At 44.6% G+C, this 20,226-nt stretch overlaps 2 protein-coding genes across 3 annotated transcripts; one reads left to right on the top strand and one right to left on the bottom strand.

Moving 5' to 3' along the window:
* The first annotated feature begins 763 nt into the window (after window positions 1–763).
* Window positions 764–3,261, top strand: LOC124047773 (PR domain zinc finger protein 8-like). The gene is made up of 4 exons (XM_046368082.1): window positions 764–897; window positions 1,035–1,232; window positions 1,403–1,628; window positions 1,844–3,261. The coding sequence occupies exons 1-4, from the start codon at window positions 895–897 to the stop codon at window positions 3,034–3,036; spliced, it is 1,620 nt and encodes a 539-aa protein (XP_046224038.1). The 5' UTR covers window positions 764–894; the 3' UTR covers window positions 3,037–3,261.
* A 159-nt stretch (window positions 3,262–3,420) lies between these two features.
* LOC124048596 (ras-GEF domain-containing family member 1B-B-like) lies at window positions 3,421–13,528 on the bottom strand. 2 transcript variants are annotated; one of them, XM_046369544.1, is made up of 12 exons: window positions 13,194–13,528; window positions 10,107–10,304; window positions 9,526–9,648; window positions 8,648–8,785; window positions 7,298–7,513; window positions 7,002–7,076; window positions 5,829–5,921; window positions 5,545–5,647; window positions 5,139–5,410; window positions 4,772–4,895; window positions 4,374–4,446; window positions 3,421–4,220 (listed from the first exon to the last, which is right to left on the bottom strand). In XM_046369544.1, exons 1-12 carry the CDS (start codon window positions 13,203–13,205, stop codon window positions 4,190–4,192), a joined length of 1,458 nt encoding a protein of 485 aa, XP_046225500.1. In that variant the 5' UTR covers window positions 13,206–13,528; the 3' UTR covers window positions 3,421–4,189. The 2 variants fall into 2 exon arrangements, with proteins under 2 accessions (XP_046225500.1, XP_046225501.1); XM_046369545.1 differs by lacking the exon at window positions 13,194–13,528 and adding an exon at window positions 12,072–12,253.
* Window positions 13,529–20,226: the final 6,698 nt, after the last annotated feature.

The raw sequence follows: 20,226 nt of genomic DNA on the forward strand, positions 1-20,226 counted from the left end.
CAAATAACCAACTCATCGTCAAGCTTTGATGATTGAATCAGCTGTGCAGTGCTTGAGCAAACCAAAATGAATCCCTGTAACTACACCACCAGCACAGTGGGCGGGGAGACAGCAGGTGACACAATATTTTGTTAAATATGAATATTTATACTATTTCAGTTCGACAACCAAACTTTATTGACATACAATTAATTATAGCCAAAACCATAGACAAACGTGGATTTTACTTTTAATTAAGCAGACTGAAAAAAAAAGAAGAAAAAAACATTTTAATAACTTAAATTCGACATTCGACATTCTGGTGTCCTTGTCATTGTGGACGTGACAAAAAATGTGGGATTTGCTCAATAGGCTACTGTGTGGAGTGAATTCCAGCACTGTAAACCCATCAATGAGCCAAGGTTTATCTGTCGCCCGAGGAGGATACAGAAAAGTGCTTCACTCCATTTACTCGACACACACTCGCGTTCATCGTGTGGCCGCGGGGCATGCTTGCACACCAGAACATGACCCGCCGTCACCTAAATCCACTATATTTTGTCCCTATTTACCAAATGTCATGAATTCAATATCCAATTGAAATAGGCTTCTACTGTACATGCACTGTCTGGCCCCTGATACCCATGACCTCTTTAGACTGTCCATCCTTGCACCGACACTTTCTGATTGTCCGAGATCATTAATGTCACCCATCTAACAAGAGGATAAAGGAGGGGCGGAGAATTGTCAAATCTCATTGTGCAGATTAGATTAGACTATAAAACCAGCTCCTACAGTCGACCAGTCCCATGGCATGTAGTGGTGGGCATCTTCAAGGCACAATACACTGTATAATACAAGCAGGGATAGTGCAAATAAGAGAAGCGCAGATCTTACCAACAGTCAGCTGTTTCAATGGTAAGTATAATGTAAATGTATTGTTTTGGATTCAGAGCGTTTTTACGCACGTTTTTGGGTGTCATTATTCAAACAAATGATTTATTCTTAATTGTCAGCCTAATGATATATGAATTCTGATGTTATCTGGTTCTCAGGAGATCCTGGAGGCGAGAGCGGCGCAAATTGCGCAACGATGGATAACTGACATTTTTACGCGCGTTCACACCACCTGCGACGTTCCCGAAAACGCAGTTTTTGGACCATGTGAGCTGAATCACACCTCTGTTTATGACAGCATCGCCTTCATCGCTCTCAAGTCTATGGACAGAAGATCGGCACCATACATTTTAAGGGTGAGAACATGCACGTAAATCCATGCGCCCTAAACGAATGCGTTCCAAACGTTTGGCTGGGGGCAGTTTCTCATGCCCGAATAAATGTCTAAAATGCATCGAAACTATCAGTTGGCAAAATGCTGTGCTTGACATGTTTTTGTAAGACCGGTTTCTATTTGGCTACACAGGTGGACACCTCAGCCCACAAAATGCCCACTGACGGCCCGATGTGGCTGCGGCTCGTCCAGTCAGCCCGGAGCAGCGAGGAACAGAACCTAGAGGCCTATGTGAAGAACGGACAACTGTTCTTTAGAGCCCTCAGGACGATCCAGATGGATGAGGAGCTTTTGGTGTGGTATGGGAAAGACCTTGCCAAGCTTCTTCTACTGAACCCACTGCAGATGCAAAGCAAAGGTATACATACTCTATGAATGTGTATTACAATATATAGATATATATTATTCATAGCCATTTTTATGATTTAACTGTTGACTCCAATTGAATATTAAACATTTAAAACTAGATTTCCTCAATATGTTTGTATAATTCAAAGAGTATTGGCAAAGGTTTATGTCATGCAATATTGGCAGAATAATGTGATATTAATCCATATTCATCTTTATAACCAGGTGCTGGTCCATACACATGTACAAACTGCAACCAGGGCTTTGAGTCTGAGTTCCCCTTCCTGGCACATTGGAGATTCCTTTGCACACAAAGACAACCAAACAGCCACACCACCAAACCTGGTCAAGACAACGCCAACCATGTGAAACCTGACTCCCTTCCCGTTCCTGCCTTCAAACTGAGCCATGCAGAGACAAGTCCACAGGATGGAAAACCTGCAACAGACTTCCACAATCTAGCCAGGGATATGGAGAATAACAATAATAAGACAGGCTTGTCTGGTACCAGGTGGGCAGGGAGCGCCCTCAAAAGGAAACACACGGAGGAGAGTTGGAATGGCCCACAGCCTCTAGTCATAAAGCAGGAACCACTGGAGAGAGGTTACTGTACTTTGAACTTGAACCAACAACCTAGCCCGGTCACCTGTCACCTGCCCACCAATATAATAAGGAGCACCTTTGCTAAAGACAGAACCGCTCAATTAAAACCACAACTGAAGACCTCAGGGCCAGAAGACATTAGATCCAACCCACAGAACCAGAGCATTCAGCCCGGAAGTGGCCCAGCAGTGGAGCAGAGTGACTCAAAGAAGAAGACTCTGAAAGACACTCTGTCTCGATCTCCATCCCGCTCTGAGGAAAACTCCACTGACTCTCCTCCTGTCACCTCTGCCTTCAACCAAGTCTCTGTCTCGGAGAACAGGAGAAGTGCCTTCTCCCAGCCCCCACGCTCTGTTCCACTTCCCCAGACTACCCCCCTGCCTGAGAGGGCTAAAATCTCCATTACTACTCCCTCTACTGCCCTCCACAGACCTGTGCTGGTCCAGGGTGTTTTGAAACAGAGGCACCCTCTCTATAGCCCAGCAGCTCTCTGGCCCTGGACCCCAGGGAGACCCCTGCAGGTTCCGATCCCCCCCTCCCCGGTGCTCCTGTCCCCTTCCGTCTCACGACTCTCGCCCCTCTGCCTGCCGGCTCAGAACTGGTGTGCCAAATGCAACATTTCTTTCCGCCTGACTTCAGACCTGGTGCAGCATATGAGGTCTCACCACAAGAGGGCGCTTGATGCCACAGGATCTGCGTGTGGGGTGAAACAACAGCATTACAGGGAGAGGGAAGAGAGGCTCAAGTGTTCCATCTGCAGCGAGGTCTTCAGACAACGTCATCACCTTGCACGTCACTTGACCTCTCATACATGAGTTCAGATCATTAGTAAGGTATAATATTCATATTGATGAAGATACTTAATGGGGAACTAATTCAACACATTAAATAACTATTATGTAATTATTATAATGTACATTAACAATGCAATGACATTTTATTTGAAACATGAATGAGTCTGCTTACATGTAAAGCATCATTTTTCCCCCTTAGAAATAGTTTAGATTTTCCTCTCAATTCAGTCAAATGTGACATTTTTAGTATGCTATGTATTTTCTTATTCTTTTACAATAAATTATTATTATTATTTTTTACAATATTACAATATTTTCGGTGTGGATGTGACTTGATTGTAAGCTTAGTTGTGAACACTAGATGGCACTAGAGAGAAATTTAGAGGGACAGAACAAACAAAAAAACACCTTTAAATGTTCTTTATTTTCTTTTAAAATAAAAAATATACCTCTTATTTCACATAAGAACTTAACGTAGAGTACCCTGATAAGTAGCACATTGGGATGGGCAAACAATAAACACATATACACGATAAAAAAAGAAATAGTAAAAAAAGAATAGAATACATTAACATAAAACATTTATAAAAAGTAATAGCTGTAAGGTAAACCAACGCATGACAAAATGTACAAAAAAAAATAGTTAACTATGCACCGCTGGGTATTCAGTCATATTCATATTCCTTTCACCAAAGATGAGATGAGTTTTGAGGTTTTGTTTTTTGTATCTTTAAAGATTCATCACATATATGTAAGTAATTCATTCCTAACATATGCAAAACACACTATTTATTAAGAACAATAACAGAAAAGAAATAGCTTACATTCTAAGAAGACGGAGCAAGCCAACCAGCAACAAGCTCATTTACACTATAGAAAGACTACTTCAGAAGAGCATAGAAAATGATCGGTAACCATTACGACCCATTGGTATAAAATAAGAACTGTAAATACTGTGTGGGTAGACACGTTACAAATGAATCATCTGTCAATGTACGGTGCGAGAGGCAAGATCTTCAGTTCTTCAGTCATAGAGGGAGGCATCCTTTCTCTGAGTGCTTTGAACAGTTCTTTCTCCCATCTTCCTCTGCTCTTTCGAGTGCCCGTCGACCATGAGCCTCTTTAGCTGGGTTATAATAATCACCCAGACCAGTGTCCCACTCATGACCGTCACTCACCGATGCTCTCTATGCAGAAGGGATGACCTGCAACATAGGACACATAATACAATGTTTTGAAATACAAACAGTGCACCATGTATGAGCGCAAAATCCACACCAGGAATCGACTTGCCTAGTTAAAAAAAGGTTCAGAATCCAAGTGTAAAGTTAGGTAAAGAATAAAGTCAAGTTACACACCTGAGAGACCTGCGACTGTCCTTCTCCATGTGGTTCTCAGGACCTTCACTCTCATAGGAGGCCAAATGCAGCTCTGCAGAAGAGACCAAAAAAACATGACTCCCCGAAGCCAATGCTATAAGATACAGTACTGATTATAGTAGGTTTTGCACTTTCATAGGAGAGTGGACTTTCATCATCCATTCATATTCTGCATCCTTTACTTAGACAGTACAGAATTTGAAAGGCAGGACATACAGCAGGAACTGTGGACAACAAACCTTGGTATCTGTGGGGAGTACACACGTGCAAACAGCCAGGGTCACGTGTGGGTACCATTAGACCACAGGCGCTGCACATTTCGTACTGTTCTAAATAATTGACACGTTAAACGTAATGTATCTGTGGACAACACTCACCATCCTCGGTGAAGACTGGCGTGGTGACGAGGTACTGGAGAATCTTCCTGTCTCTCTCGAAGGGACACGTCACCTGGCGCCACACCAGGAACTCACTGACCTGCTTCGCCAAATCCCACAGTTTCTATAGAGAAACAGGAAATGAAAATTCATTGAAATTAAAAATAAATCGACAACCATGTGTTTTTCACCTGCTACTTAAACACTAAAGGCCAATTTCTTCGACCCAGTTTGTTCTAGTCTAAAAAGCTATTTCAATGGAGATTCACCACTGAACATGCTTCTTGGTCGAGGGAAACCAGTTCATACAGTAATAGTCTTGTCATGATTAGCAATAATGCATGTACTGTACATTACTCAGACTCACTTCAAAGTTGACATGACCGTTGGATAGCCGGCTGGCACATCCTTCATTGAGGAAGTAGATGTCCTTGATGAGAAGGCTGAAGAATGGAATGACTATCTTCTCCTGGTTGCTGTGTGCTGTGATGGATCTCTGGGTGGCTCCTCGCAGGGCAGTACGGTAGTTGCTGAAGTTACTGGAGGGGTCCATTTGGTGCTCCAGTATGTCAAATTTGTCTGTGTTGACTTTGCTCCAGGTCTTCTTCAGCCGAGACACAGGACTCATGTTCATCCCGGCTGTGGAGAGAGGAGAGCAGGGGTTAGGGATCAATTTCATTTCAAACGAACTGAAATTCCAATTCTAAGCATTCTATTGTAGAATTGAAAAATAAGATTTAAAAAACATTCTAGAGCCCTGTATTGTAACTTACTGATGATGGCCATGAGTGAGTTGAAGTTGCCGATGTTGAAGCATTCTCTGGCCACGTCTATGAAGAACTCCAAGGCCCGAGCTCTATGCTTCTTCTTTACTGGCTGGAAGGAAGAAAGAAAAACACAAAACCATTGGAACTGTGTGAGAAGGAAAGGATAACAGAAACAAGGGAGAGAGGGAAATAAGGTCGAAGGAGAGAGAATTACAGTAGACGGGGGGAGAGAGACAGAGGCAGAGAGAGAAAGCGGGAGACAGAAAGTGAGAAAGAAGGAGAGCACTCACCATACAGATTTCAGTGGCCACCAGGTAGCTGAGTCTGTTGAACCAAGCTACATAGGCCTCCAGGTTAGTGGTCTTGCGTTTTCTAAAGAAACTCTGAGGGGAAAGACAGGTCAGGGTTACTTTAATAAAAATTTAAAAAATGATTGTCTAGTATGATATCCATGATGGATATGTTGGTGGAGCATTTCAATTAGTTCTGTTTCTTTTCTTGTAAACTATATCTGGGCTAGAGTTGTTTCTCCCAGTCTGTTCATGACTAGTTGTTGTGATGTACTCTGTTGATAATTCTTAATGGACTTACACAATGAAGTCAGCCACAACCCATTCAGTAGCCTCACCATAATTACTGACAGATGGTATCTTATGTAACCAGTGGAAGGTAGAGGACAATGTTATGTGGAAGGTGGTGGACAATGTTATGAGGAAGGTAGTGGACAATGTTATGTGGACGGTAGTGGACAATGTTATATGGAAGGTAGTGGACAATGTTATGTGGAAGGTAGCGGACAATGTTATATGGAAGGTAGTGGACAATGTTATTTGGAAGGTAGTGGACGATGTTATGTGGTAGTTAGTGGACAATGTTATGTGGAAGGTAGTGGACAATGTTATATGGAAGGTAGTGGACAATGTTATGTGGAAGGTAGTGGACAATGTTATGTGGAAGGTAGTGGACAATGTTATATGGAAGGTATTGGACAATGTTATGTGGAAGGTAGAGGACGATGTTATGTGGAAGGTCTTTGACAATATTGTGTGAAATGTAGTGGACAATGTTATGTGGACGGTAGTGGACAATGTTATGTGGCAGGTAGTGGACAATGTTATGTGGAAGGTAGAGGACAATGTTATGTAGAAGGTAGAGGACAATGTTATGTGGACGGTAGTGGACAATGTTATGTGGCAGGTAGAGGACAATGTTATGTGGAAGGTAGAGGACAATGTTATGTGGCAGGTAGAGGACAATGTTATGTGGAAGGTAGTGGACAATGTTATGTGGACGGTAGTGGACAATGTTATGTGGCAGGTAGAGGACAATGTTATGTGGAAGGTAGAGGACAATATTATGTGGAAGGTAGAGGACAATGTTATGTGGAAGGTAGTGGACAATGTCATGTGGAAGGTAGTGGACAATGTTATGCGGAAGGTAGTGGACAATGTTATGTTGCCTACCTTATGGTTGTCCAGGGGATCTTTCACACCAAAGGCTTGGATGAACTCTTCTGGTCCGATAAAACTCAATCTGTCCTAGAATTGGAAACGTAAGAATTCTATTAAGCAAATATTTCTAAAGCAATACTGTATTTCTAACAGTACGGTACTTTAATTGATCGATCACGGGTACTTCTAAATCAACACTAAATTCTAATGAATTTAGTGTTGAACCGGCCATTCAGTCTGAACTTCTCTGAACACCACATATTATGAATATAGTATACAGTACGGTCTACAGTATGTGCTCTCCTCACCAGTTCAATGTGCGTGAGCTGCTGGGCGAGAATAAAAGCATCGTCACTGATGCTCAGTACGTCACTCCTTTGTCCGTTGTGCTGTTTGGTCTTCAGAGCAGTGGGTCTCTCGGCTGAGGAGGCATTGAGTGTGGCGATAGCCTCCTCATACTGACCCAGGGCCGCCAACCTTCGGATTAACCTCTGAGTCATCTGCTGCATGGCCCTCCACGAGTACTGATGTAAAACAACATCGAGCGAGAGATCAATCTATGCATTGTATACAAGTGAATAGTTTATTTCCAAAATGCTATATCCACACATTTTTCACTGTTTTTTTTTCTCCATCAGAAATGATTGCTTATGGGTACCTTCATGTGTGTGTAAAATATAACTATTTATAGATTTTAGATGTGTATGAAAATGTTTTTTTTTGTGTGCAAAATGCTATATATCCATTGTTTAGCTGGAACGGGATGTTCATGTCCTGTATATTTGACTGTGATCTGTGGTTGTCTCACCTAGCGATCTTAAGATGGATGCACTAACTGTAAGTCGCTCTGCCAAACAGCATCTGCTAAATGACTAAAATGGCACCTTTCACCTACAAAATCTCATACTACTAATTTTAAATATTGATGTCACAAATGTATCATTTGAAAATGGAGTTATTTGATACATTTGATGTAGTTATTTGATACTTGTTACTTATTTCTCTGCGAGTGAGGGGGATATATAGCATTTAGCAAAAAACATGATTATTTGTCTATCTGAATGAATGAATGAAACCATCAAGCGATAGATTTGAAACAAATACATTTATGTCATTGAACCCATGCCATGATTGGATAATGAAAAAACACACCAATCACTTACATAATTTATTTTAAACAATAAAAGCTCATTTACCCACCTTTCTGAAAATGGATATATAGCGTTTTGGAAACAATCTTTTTAACTACTGATATTAGAAAACATCAAGAGACAGAGAGAAACCCATATCAAGGTATATTTGTGTCTGTGCTGATATAACGAGGAGGGCGCTGAGTTCATTATCGAAGTCTGCAACTTGTGAACTTGTTGTGGGTGTGTATTCTCACCTCCTACGCCATCCACGGCGATATAAAACATATGAGCCATCTAACAGGCAACACATATTATGACGTAACGACAAGTGAACATAATAACACACCTAATGAAAAGACTAACAGCACAAGGCAACATGAACTCAGCGCCCTGTAGCTCAATATGTGATAAATAAAGGTGTCTGATGTCAAACACAACCATAGCTGGTCAAATGAAATGTCTGGTGCCATGTCGACTGTCATCTCTAATGAGTCAGTTAGTCAGAGGTTATATAAGGGTACTGACTTCATCTCCTCTGGCCAGATGATGGCTCATCTCTTTCAGGCAGCGCATCATCCTCTCATCTCTGAAGTCATAGGGAAATGTCTCCGTCCACTCTGTCAACAGCTGCACGATCTTCGGAGCGACGTCTCGTATTCTGATCTAAAGACAGCAAGGAGAAAGATATGCCAGTGTTAGACAGACTGTAAAGAGGGGGTGTCCACTCCTGGTTGTTTCGAACTAGTGTGTGGGTGAGTGCATCTCTATGTGTGTGTGTGTGTGTGTGTGTGGGTGCATCTCTGTTTGTGTGTGTGTGTGTGTGTGTGTGTGGGTGGGTGCATCTGTGTGTGTGTGTGTGGGTGCATCTCTGTGTGTGTGTGTGTGTGTGTGTGTGTGTGTGTGTGTGTGTGTGTGTGTGTGTGTGTGTGTGTGTGTGTGTGTGTGTGTGTGTGTGTGTGTGTGTGTGTGTGTGTGTGGATGGGTGGGAGGGTGGGTGCATCTCTGTTTGTGTGTGTGTGTGGGTGCATCTCTGTTTGTGTGTGTGTGTGTGTGTGTGTGTGTGTGTGTGTGTGTGTGTGTGTGTGTGTGTGTGTGTGTGTGTGTGTGTGTGTGTGTGTGTGTGTGTGTGTGTGTGGGTGGGAGGGTGGGTGCATCTCTGTTTGTGTGTGTGCGTGTGTGTGTGGATGGTTGGGAGGGTGTGTGTGTGTGTGTGTGTGTGTGTGTGTGTGTGTGTGTGTGTGTGTGTGTGTGTGTGTGTGTGGATGGGTGGGTGCATCTCTGTGTGTGTGTGTGTGTGTGTGTGTGTGTGTGTGTGTGTGTGTGTGTGTGTGTGTGTGTGTGTGTGTGTGTGTGTGTGTGTGTGTGTGTGTGTGTGTGTGTGTGTGTGTGTGTGTGTTAGCTACCTTATCAAGCAGCAGGTCTCCAGATCTATGCTGCTCCACACACAGGTGACACACCCGAGACATGAGCTCATACGGGTTGAGGAAGAGGCGGGAACTCAGCAGGAAGGTGAAGACGTACGACCTCTGATGGAGAACAAGAAAAAAGATAGTTAACATCAACTCATGTTGTCGTCAACCAAACACCAACCCAGCACAATATGGCACATTTCCCGCTGTTCAATGGTCATTTCAGTTAATGATATGTACATCCTGAGTGAGTCTACCCATTTGTTCTTCAAGAATATAACGCATGGACAAAGTACACAACCCGGAATATAACCGTAGCCTATTTGGCATAACAGCTTGTATTACTCCCTTGTTTACGTTTTTGTTGTTGTCATTAGTCCCCCTGAGAAAGCATGTTGGACCAGAGATAACAACAGACATCAGAGTAGTAGTCCACTGTACCGTATACACATTTGTTCTTGAAGAATATAACAGTTAAGCCTTATGAGCTTAATTGTTTTCCCCTTTCATAACCCCCAAAATGTTTGTATGATTCCATTGTTTATGTTTTTGTTGGACTTAGAGATAAGACTCACGTCAGGGTAGTAGTCTACTGTGGGAACTAAGTGTTGTATTAGGGCCTCCAGGGAGCCTGAAACAAGACTGTTGTCATGATAGCACATGTCCCCGTAGCTCGCTTCCATGGGCTGGTGGTATTTGTGGAGATTGTGGTTGTTGTTGTAAGGGCTGGGGTTGAACTTGCCAGCGTATGGTGTCGTGGGAGGCATATTGACCTGTCAAAGAGATTTCAAATATAAAAACAATGTCAAATCTTTGTTCTTCCCTTAAACTCACAACTAAATACTTTATTTTTCATGGTTTCAACTGAAGGTTATTTTCCCCAAGAAAGAGAGAGAGTGTGTGTGTATGTGTGTGCGCGCGCATGTGCACACTTGTGTTTATGTGTGTGTAACAGGGAGAAAATATGTTTTTTTTAAATGGAATAATTTATGTAATAACTACTGGCAGTGTGTGATAAGTTACCCTAATAAGTTACCCTCACTACTGCTGATTCTAACTCTACACCATGCTGGTATAAGCCTGACTATGCCACTGTCTCATGTCCTTACTACTGCTGATTCTACTTCATTCTGGTATAAGCCTGACTATGCCACTGTCTCATTTACCCGCCATCCTGGCACATCCCTTTCCTCTCCCTGCTGGCTTCCTTAAAACTGTTAAGAGATTAAAGGTACTTTATTCTTTAGTCTGGACAGACAGAGAGGCCGCATTAATGATGGTGACCTGCTACAACAGGAGCTGATGATCTACCCCGCGATAGACGTTTTCAAGCAATCACCGACCAGCATTACTACAACATGTACCCCCCCCCACACACACACACACAGAGTAAAGCTTGGGCCTACTAAAGCCTTCTACATTTGAATGAAAGTGACATTCTCTGACTGACCAACAGGCTGACACTACACCACAGCCTGGCGGGGGGATGAAAATGGATCATAAAGGGTTAAGTGGAAACAGATAAGAACCTCATCTATCTGATAGAGAAGCAACTATACCAGAGTTGTGAAATAAAACAGCTATACTATGCTGTATCCATCTTGGATATATAAGGGTGGATGCTGTTTATAAGAGGAAGGAATAATAAACCTCATGTCCCACCCTGTTTGGTCTGTTCCCTAGCCTAGAAAAAAAGAACTGAACATCTGATAGAGAAGCAAATACGGTCATAAAATAAGATGGGTGTTGTTTCTAAGAAATCTCATTCCCACACATATCCCACCCTGTTTGTCTGTTCCCCAGTCTACTGTAACCATCTAACTGTAGCCCAGGCAGGGTAAACACAGCCCAACCCACACCCCCTGGCACAGTTTATTACTCTTGACTCATGCACTCTTATTATGAGAATAGAACTCTGCTGGGTTGAACCACACTCAGTCATAACACTGGTGAGTAATGAAGGCTAATGCATGCCAGACAAGTAGTTATATAGGCCATGCTGCAGACTAGAGCAAAAACAATAACACAGTTAAAGTCTATTTAAAGTTTCACATCACATGAAATTATATCCGACATGAGTGTCTGGGATTGCTAAAGGTGATTATGGAAATATGTTGTTGTTGGTAAAAGTTCAGATTTGCTATCATTTAAGTAAAGGTTAAGATCTGCCATCATTAAATTGTTTTTGCCTTCAGTCAAAGCGCAACCCTCAAAGCACTGTCATTTTTAGGTCAAATGCATTACATAACACTTTTGTTTTGAAAGTTTCACATTCCCAGAATGTTTCCTTGTTACAAATAATCAGGCTCACAGTGAACATACAGATTTTAACATACAGTTCGCTACAGTAGGGAAATAATAAATGTGAATTATTATGTGGATTATAATTCATGAACATTTTTACAATTTTCGTTAGGGCATTTTAAAGTGGAAAATACAAACTTTAGAAGCCGTTATAAACCATGAATACACTACAAATTCACAGAAACAAAAAATAGTGATCAAATTAACATCCTACATCTGTATTGTGATCAACTTACCCCAACTGGGAAGAAAATTCGAATTGTAACAGTATAAACACTATTTGTATCTAATAAAAAGATTCCACGTTTTTGGAAAATAAAAGCAGATGAAAGACAATAATCCTTCAAAAAATTATCCTTGGAAATAAGTGCAAAATGCACACAAATAATAACGATCAGTGTTTTCGGAACATGAAATTCCTATTCGTAAAGTCCATCCATTGTGTCTGCACGATCCTTTGAATGAGAAGTCATTAGAAACCGCGACCACGACCAGCCGTATTCAAATGACTTGTAGAAAGCCGCGAAACACAGCCTATAAGAGGCTTAGAGGCGGATACTTCTTCATGGAAGTAAGCCAATCACAGGGAAGGACCTGAAAAATCAAAATGTTAGAGCACTCTCATTGGTCAGTTTTCCATCCATCGATTGTCTTTGAATGACATTGGATCATACTGTTCCATGATAATATTTTGTGAAGAGGGAAAAGGAAAATCTAATTTGCTGGAGAAAGTGTGGAAAGGCATATGGCCAGGATGCTTGCACTCCAACGGCGGTGGTACAACAGACTGTGTGAAACGTATGTCTAAATTAGGAGAAAACATTGCATACGTTGCAGCTTTTATATTTCAAAATACATAAAAGTAAGAATTTTTAAAACTGTAGTCATATGCAATTAAAACACATGTTGGGACCAAGCGACAATCTCACAATTTCGACAAGTGTAACTGATTATTAGTAACAATTTATAACAAAAGTATAAACTCTATATAAACTATTAATGAACCATTTCTAAACTACTTTGAGACCCTATTAATTTTACTAAAGTATCAATAATAAAAAATAAAAAAGGTAGAGCAATTGGACATAAATCAATTAAAATGCCAAATGAGCAATATGTACCATGGCCAATGAAAGTTCATGAATGAAACTTCAGAAACAAACATGCATTCATGTTTCCTGATAGCTACAGGTGTTTTAGTACCGGTGATGCACGAACAGTGGGTGTTCTCTTATGTAACAGTCATATTACATAAACAGTATGTGATGATATACAGAGAATAGAGAGTGGGCCGCCCAGGTTGTGGGTGGTATTCATTTACAGCAGTACATACTCCTCTCAATCATAGTCTTACTCACATCATTGTCCATGCAGGAATATCCAACGCCTGCGACGCCTATAGGCTACATTCTCTCATTATACTGCACCCACACCCACGCCAGCCACCTGACAGTGCTGCTTGCTGGGGATGGCTTCCAGCTAGGCTTGAGCTTGGGCGAGGGCCCTGGTGGAGTCCTTTAGATTGGATTCCTCCCACGGTGCTAGGGCACAGGGGCCCACTGCTTTCCTCACAGAGTGGCAGCGCAAGCGGACTGACACACAAACACAAACAGACACACACACGCATGTACACAGGCACACACTGCCCAACACACACACACACACACACACACTGACAGCATAAGCTAGCGGACCGACTTCCTGCCTGCCATAAACACTTAGCTTGAACTTCCACCCACACACCCCTCTCTAACCACTCAGCTGAAACCCAGGCAGGACTCATGGCGCTCCAGAATGGACCTTTGTTCTATTCCTGATGACGCTTGATGTTGAGTTATGTGATAATGAAGAGGACGGGAGAGGGAGACGTTGTTCACTGTGTTGAGTTAGTTTAAACGAAAACCCGAGTGGTTGTTTACTTTGTTTAGCACACAAGACGGTGGTGTTTTGTTGTTTTATAAGTCTAATCTCATTCGATGTTACACTCATATCAGTAGCACCATCTAATGCATTACTATTTACCTCTGTAAACCTAACGCCATGGCACGGCGGTATCAATATAACACCAACTCTCATCGCGTTGTTCATTTTTACGACATTGTGTTATTAACCTTATGGCCTGATAACATGTGTACAACATTCTTATTGGGTGGAATTGTGAGGGGGGTCATGAGCTCACCAAACATATGGGTAGGGTGGCGTTGGTGTGTTATTGTCTAAGTGAGATTACAGACGGACCGCTGTGTGAGATCAGAGGAGAGACTGGCTGAGGGAGAGGAGGGTAAAGAGGGGAGAGAGGGTGGGGACAGGGCAATATGGGGAGGGGTGACTATCTGACTCACAGACCTTCCAGTAAATCCTATAGTCTCCCGTTATGAGTCAGCAGCTGCCATGATGGCTCCCCTTTGACTCGACTGGGTCCAACATCGGGACTTTCTCTGTTAGACAACTTAGACTTAACGACCCCGCAAAGTATTCTGTCTGCAGCCACTGTCGGAGGGCAACACTATGGATTACAGTCCCATACACACACGCACGCACACAGCACTATGGAAGGTCACAGAGCTCTTTGTGTCTCAGAGTGATGCCGGACAGTTACTAGCTGGATCGCAGCCAGGAGTTAGACACTCTTTTGGTGGAGTCTGGAGTTGTTTATATGCCCCCACACCGCACCCCTTCCTCCACCCTCTGTTTTCCTCCTCAGTCTGTTTTCAATGAGGACTTCTGGTAAAATGGAAAAGTGCCAGTGGAGGTCACCGTTTACTGATCAGGAAATGGGGGAAATCATGCACCCCCACTTCCATGTTCCATGTCCGTTGGAGAATATTATGATACATAAACAAGAGGATAGCTGTGTTTCATTGGAAATGTGTGTGAGCCTAACCCGCAAGCCATGTCTCTGTTTGGAGATGGCCCAATGGGAACATCTGTGCTTGATGAGGTATGCAATTCAAAGGCCATTTGAAGGTGATTTACTGTACTGTGATTTACTACAATTTACTGAAAACTATGCATATGTTGCAGATGGGTTTCTACTAGTTTTAGTGATCTTGGCACCCAGTGTTATGCTGGTGAATGAGGACCCAAAAGCGACTTAACGAAAACAGAGTCTTTATTCCAGTATATGACAAAAGTAATAATCCTGGATATATCAAGGAGAAAACAAAACAGGAAAAACTGAAATCCACTCGTAGTTGCGAGGACTGACTGGAGACTCGACCATAGACTGCAGGTTGCTTCGGGAAGGCACCGACCGTAGCAGACTAAGACACCTGCTCATACGCAGCATCTGAAGAAGATAAAACACGACAGGGCGAGACAAGGACACAGAACAGCGAACATCATACAAGGATCCGACAAGGACAGAAGCGGAAAACAGAGGGAGAAATAGTGGCTCTAATCAGAGGGCAAATTAGGGGACAGGTGTGAAAAGAGTAAATGAGGAACAGCTGGGAGCAGGAATGGAACGATAAGGAGAGAGAGCGAGAGAGGGAGAGAGGGAGGGGAAGAGAGGGATAGAAAGAGGGAAAGAACCTAATAAGACCAGCAGAGGGAAACGAATAGAAGGGAAGCACAGAGACAAGACATGATAACCAATGACAAAACATGACAGTACCCCCCCCACTCACCGAGCGCCTCCTGGCGCACTCGAGGAGGAACCCTGGCGGCAACGGAGGAAATCATCAATCAGCGAACGGTCCAGCACGTCCCGAGATGGAACCCAACTCCTCTCCTCAGGACCGTAACCCTCCCAATCCACTAAGTACTGGTGACCACGTCCCCGAGCACGCATGTCCATGATCTTTCGTACCTTGTAAATAGGTGCGCCCTCGACAAGGACGGGGGGGGGGGGAGACGAACGGGGGCGCGAAGAAAGGGCTTGACACAGAAGACATGGAAGACAGGGTGGACGCGACGAAGATGTCGCGGAAGAAGCAGTCGCACAGCGACAGGATTGACGACCTGGGAGACACGGAACGGACCAATGAACCGCGGAGTCAACTTGCAAGAAGCTGTCATAAGGGGAAGGTTACGAGTGGAAAGCCACACTCTCTGGCCGCGACAATACCTAGGACTCTTAATCCTACGTTTATTGGCGGCTCTCACAGTCTGCGCCCTGTAACGGCAAAGTGCAGACCTCACCCTCCTCCAGGTGCGCTCACAACGTTGGACAAACGCCTGAGCGGAGGGAACGCTGGACTCGGCGAGCTGGGACGAGAACAGAGGAGGCTGGTACCCCAGACTACTCTGAAACGGAGATAGCCCGGTAGCAGACGAAGGAAGCGAGTTGTGAGCGTATTCTGCCCAGGGGAGCTGTTCTGCCCAAGACGCAGGGTTTCTAAAAGAAAGGCTGCGTAATATGCGACCAATCGTCTGATTGGCCCTTTCTGCTTGACCGTTAGACTGGGGATGAAAACCGGAAGAGAGACTGGCGGAAGCACCAATCAAACGACAGAATTCCCTCCAAAACTGTGACGTGAATTGCAGACCTCTGTCTGAAACGGCGTCTAACGGGAGGCCATGAATTCTGAACACATTCTCAATGATGATTTGTGCCGTCTCCTTAGCGGAAGGAAGCTTAGCGAGGGGAATGAAATGTGCCGCCTTAGAGAACCTATCGACAACCGTAAGAATCACAGTCTTCCCCGCAGACGAAGGCAGACCGGTAATGAAGTCTAAGGCGATGTGAGACCATGGTCGAGAAGGAATGGGAAGCGGTCTGAGACGACCGGCAGGAGGAGAGTTACCTGACTTAGTCTGCGCGCAGTCCGAACAAGCAGCCACGAAACGGCGCGTGTCACGCTCCTGAGTAGGCCACCAAAACCGCTGGCGAATAGAAGCAAGTGTACCCCGAACGCCGGGGTGGCCAGCTAACTTGGCAGAGTGAGCCCACTGAAGAACAGCCAGACGAGTAGAAACAGGAACGAAAAGAAGGTTACTAGGACAAGCGCGTGGCGACGCAGTGTGAGTGAGTGCTTGCTTAACCTGTCTCTCAATTCCCCAGACAGTCAACCCGACAACACGCCCATCAGGAAGAATCCCCTCGGGATCGGTAGAAGCCACAGAAGAACTAAAGAGACGGGATAAGGCATCAGGCTTGGTGTTCTTATTACCCGGGCGATAAGAAATCACGAACTCGAAACGAGCGAAGAACAACAACGCCCAACGAGCTTGACGTGCATTAAGTCGTTTGGCAGAACGGATGTACTCAAGGTTCTTATGGTCAGTCCAAACGACAAAAGGAACGGTCGCCCCCTCCAACCACTGTCGCCATTCGCCTAGGGCTAAGCGGATGGCGAGCAGTTCGCGGTTACCCACATCATAGTTGCGTTCCGATGGCGACAGGCGATGAGAAAAATAAGTGCAAGGATGGACCTTATCGTCAGACTGGAAGCGCTGGGATAGAATGGCTCCCACGCCCACCTCTGAAGCGTCAACCTCGACAATGAATTGTTTAGTGACGTCAGGAGTAACAAGGATAGGAGCGGACGTAAAACGCTTCTTGAGGAGATCAAAAGCTCCCTGGGCGGAACCGGACCACTTAAAGCACGTCTTGACAGAAGTAAGAGCTGTGAGAGGGGCAGCAACTTGACCGAAATTACGAATGAAACGGCGATAGAAATTAGCGAAACCTAGAAAGTGCTGCAACTCGACACGTGACCTTGGAACGGGCCAATCACTGACAGCCTGGACTTTAGCGGGATCCATCTGAATGCCTTCAGCGGAAATAACAGAACCGAGAAATGTGACAGAGGAGACATGAAAGGCGCACTTCTCAGCCTTCACGTAGAGACAATTCTCTAAAAGGCGTTGGAGTACACGTCGAACGTGCTGAACATGAATCTCGAGTGACGGTGAAAAAATCAGGATATCGTCAGTATATATGATATATGAGTCAGGTAGACAAAAACAAAGATGTTCAGCATGTCTCTCAGTACATCATTAACTAATGCCTGAAAAACAGCTGGAGCATTAGCGAGACCGAACGGCAGAACCCGGTATTCAAAATGCCCTAACGGAGTGTTAAACGCTGTTTTCCACTCGTCCCCCTCTCTGATGCGCACGAGATGGTAAGCGTTACGAAGGTCCAACTTAGTAAAGAACCTGGCTCCCTGCAGAATCTCGAAGGCTGACGACATAAGGGGAAGCGGATAACGATTCTTAACCGTTATGTCATTCAGCCCTCGATAATCCACGCAGGGGCGCAGAGTACCGTCCTTCTTCTTAACAAAAAAAACCCCGCTCCGGCGGGAGAGGAAGAAGGCACTACGGTGCCGGCGTCGAGAGAAACAGACAAATAATCCTCGAGAGCCTTACGTTCGGGAGCCGACAGAGAGTATAGTCTACCCCGAGGGGGAGTGGTCCCCGGAAGGAGATTCAATACTACAATCATACGACCGTGTTGGCTGCAGCCACTGTGAGGAGGAAGGGAGTTGGCTCTGGACCGACTGAAGACCGTGCGCAGATCATGATATTCCTCCGGCACTCCTGTCAAATCACCAGGTTCCTCCTGAGAAGAGGGGACAGAAGAAACAGGAGGGATAGCAGACATTAAACACTTCACATGACAAGAAACGTTCCAGGATAGGATAGAATTACTAGACCAATTAATAGAAGGATTATGACATACTAGCCAGGGATGACCCAAAACAACAGGTGTAAAAGGTGAACGAAAAATCAAAAAGGAAATGGTCTCACTGTGGTTACCAGATACTGTGAGGGTTAAAGGTAGTGTCTCATATCTGATACTGGGGAGAAGACTACCATCTAAGGCGAACATGGGCGTGGGCTTCCCTAACTGTCTGAGAGGAATGTCATGTTTCCGAGTCCATGCTTCGTCCATAAAACAACCCTCAGCCCCAGAGTCTATCAAGGCACTGCATGAAGCAGCCGAACCGGTCCAGCGTAGATGGACCGAGGAGTACCACCCAATGGTTGTGCATTTTTATCATCAATCCATGCTGATAAGAAGTTTTAGAAGCTCTCAGGTCCCATCAGCCTTCAGATAGCTTTGAACAGGCAGTGGTTTGGTTAAAATCTTTATGGCCTTCCTGGTAGTACAGGATCTTGATGGAGAGACCTGAGTAGTAGCGCTCACCAGTAGCCCTCCGCTTACTGATGAGCTCTGGCTTTTACTGGACATGAATTGACAAAATGTCCAGCAGAACCGCAATAGAGGCAAATGCGGTTGGTGATCCTCCGTTCCCTCTCCTTAGTTGAGATGCGAATACCTCCCAGCTGCATGGGCTCAGTCTCTGAGCCGGACGGAGGAGATGGTTGCGATGCGGAGAGGGGGAACACCGTTAACGCGAGCTCTCTTCCACGAGCTCGGTGACGAAGATCTACCCGTCGTTCTATGCGGATGGCGAGTGCAATCAAAGAGTCCACACTGGAAGGAACCTCCCGGGAGAGAATCTCATCCTTAACCTCAGCGTGGAGTCCCTCCAGAAAACGAGCGAGCAACGCCGGCTCGTTCCAGTCACTAGAGGCAGCAAGAGTGCGAAACTCTATAGAGTAATCCGTTATGGATCGATCACCTTGACATAGGGAAGCCAGGGCCCTAGAAGCCTCCCTACCAAAAACTGAACAATCAAAAACCCGTATCATCTCCTCTTTAAAGTTCAGGTAATTGTTAGAACACTCAGCCCTTGCCTCCCAGATAGCTGTGCCCCACTCTCGAGCCCGACCAGTAAGGAGTGAAATGACGTAAGCAATCCGAGCTCTCTCTCTTGAGTATGTGTTGGGTTGGAGAGAGAACACAATATCACACTGGGTGAGAAAGGAGCGGCACTCAGTGGGCTGCCCAGAGTAACATGGTGGGTTATTAACCCTAGGTTCCGGAGACTCGGAAGACCAGGAAGTAGCTGGTGGCACGAGACGAAGACTCTGAAACTGTCCTGAGAGGTCGGAAACCTGAGCGGCCAGGGTCTCAACGGCATGACGAGCAGCAGACAATTCCTGCTCGTGTCTGCCGAGCATTGCTCCCTGGATCTCGACGGCAGTGTTACGAGAATCTGTAGTCGCTGGGTCCATTCTTGGTCGGATCCTTCTGTTATGCTGGTGAATGAGGACCCAAAAGCGACTTAACGAAAACAGAGTCTTTATTCCAGTATATGACAAAAGTAATAATCCTGGATATATCAAGGAGAAAACAAAACAGGAAAAACTGAAATCCACTCGTAGTTGCGAGGACTGACTGGAGACTCGACCATAGACTGCAGGTTGCTTCAGGAAGGCACCGACCGTAGCAGACTAAGACACCTGCTCATACGCAGCATCTGAAGAAGATAAAACACGACAGGGCGAGACAAGGACACAGAACAGCGAACATCATACAAGGATCCGACAAGGACAGAAGCGGAAAACAGAGGGAGAAATAGTGGCTCTAAT

This window comes from Oncorhynchus gorbuscha, linkage group LG11, assembly GCF_021184085.1.
Source record: "Oncorhynchus gorbuscha isolate QuinsamMale2020 ecotype Even-year linkage group LG11, OgorEven_v1.0, whole genome shotgun sequence".
Classification (NCBI taxonomy): domain Eukaryota; kingdom Metazoa; phylum Chordata; class Actinopteri; order Salmoniformes; family Salmonidae; genus Oncorhynchus; species Oncorhynchus gorbuscha.

Coding starts and splice junctions, on each gene's coding strand:
- LOC124048596 (XM_046369544.1), bottom strand. Junction 8,786..9,525: donor GAGACCTGCTGCTTGATAAG/GTAGCTAACACA, acceptor TGCTGTCTTTAG/ATCAGAATACGAGACGTCGC. Junction 7,077..7,297: donor AGCTCACGCACATTGAACTG/GTGAGGAGAGCA, acceptor TTCCAATTCTAG/GACAGATTGAGTTTTATCGG.
- LOC124047773 (XM_046368082.1), top strand. Junction 1,233..1,402: donor CGGCACCATACATTTTAAGG/GTGAGAACATGC, acceptor TTGGCTACACAG/GTGGACACCTCAGCCCACAA. Junction 1,629..1,843: donor ACTGCAGATGCAAAGCAAAG/GTATACATACTC, acceptor CTTTATAACCAG/GTGCTGGTCCATACACATGT.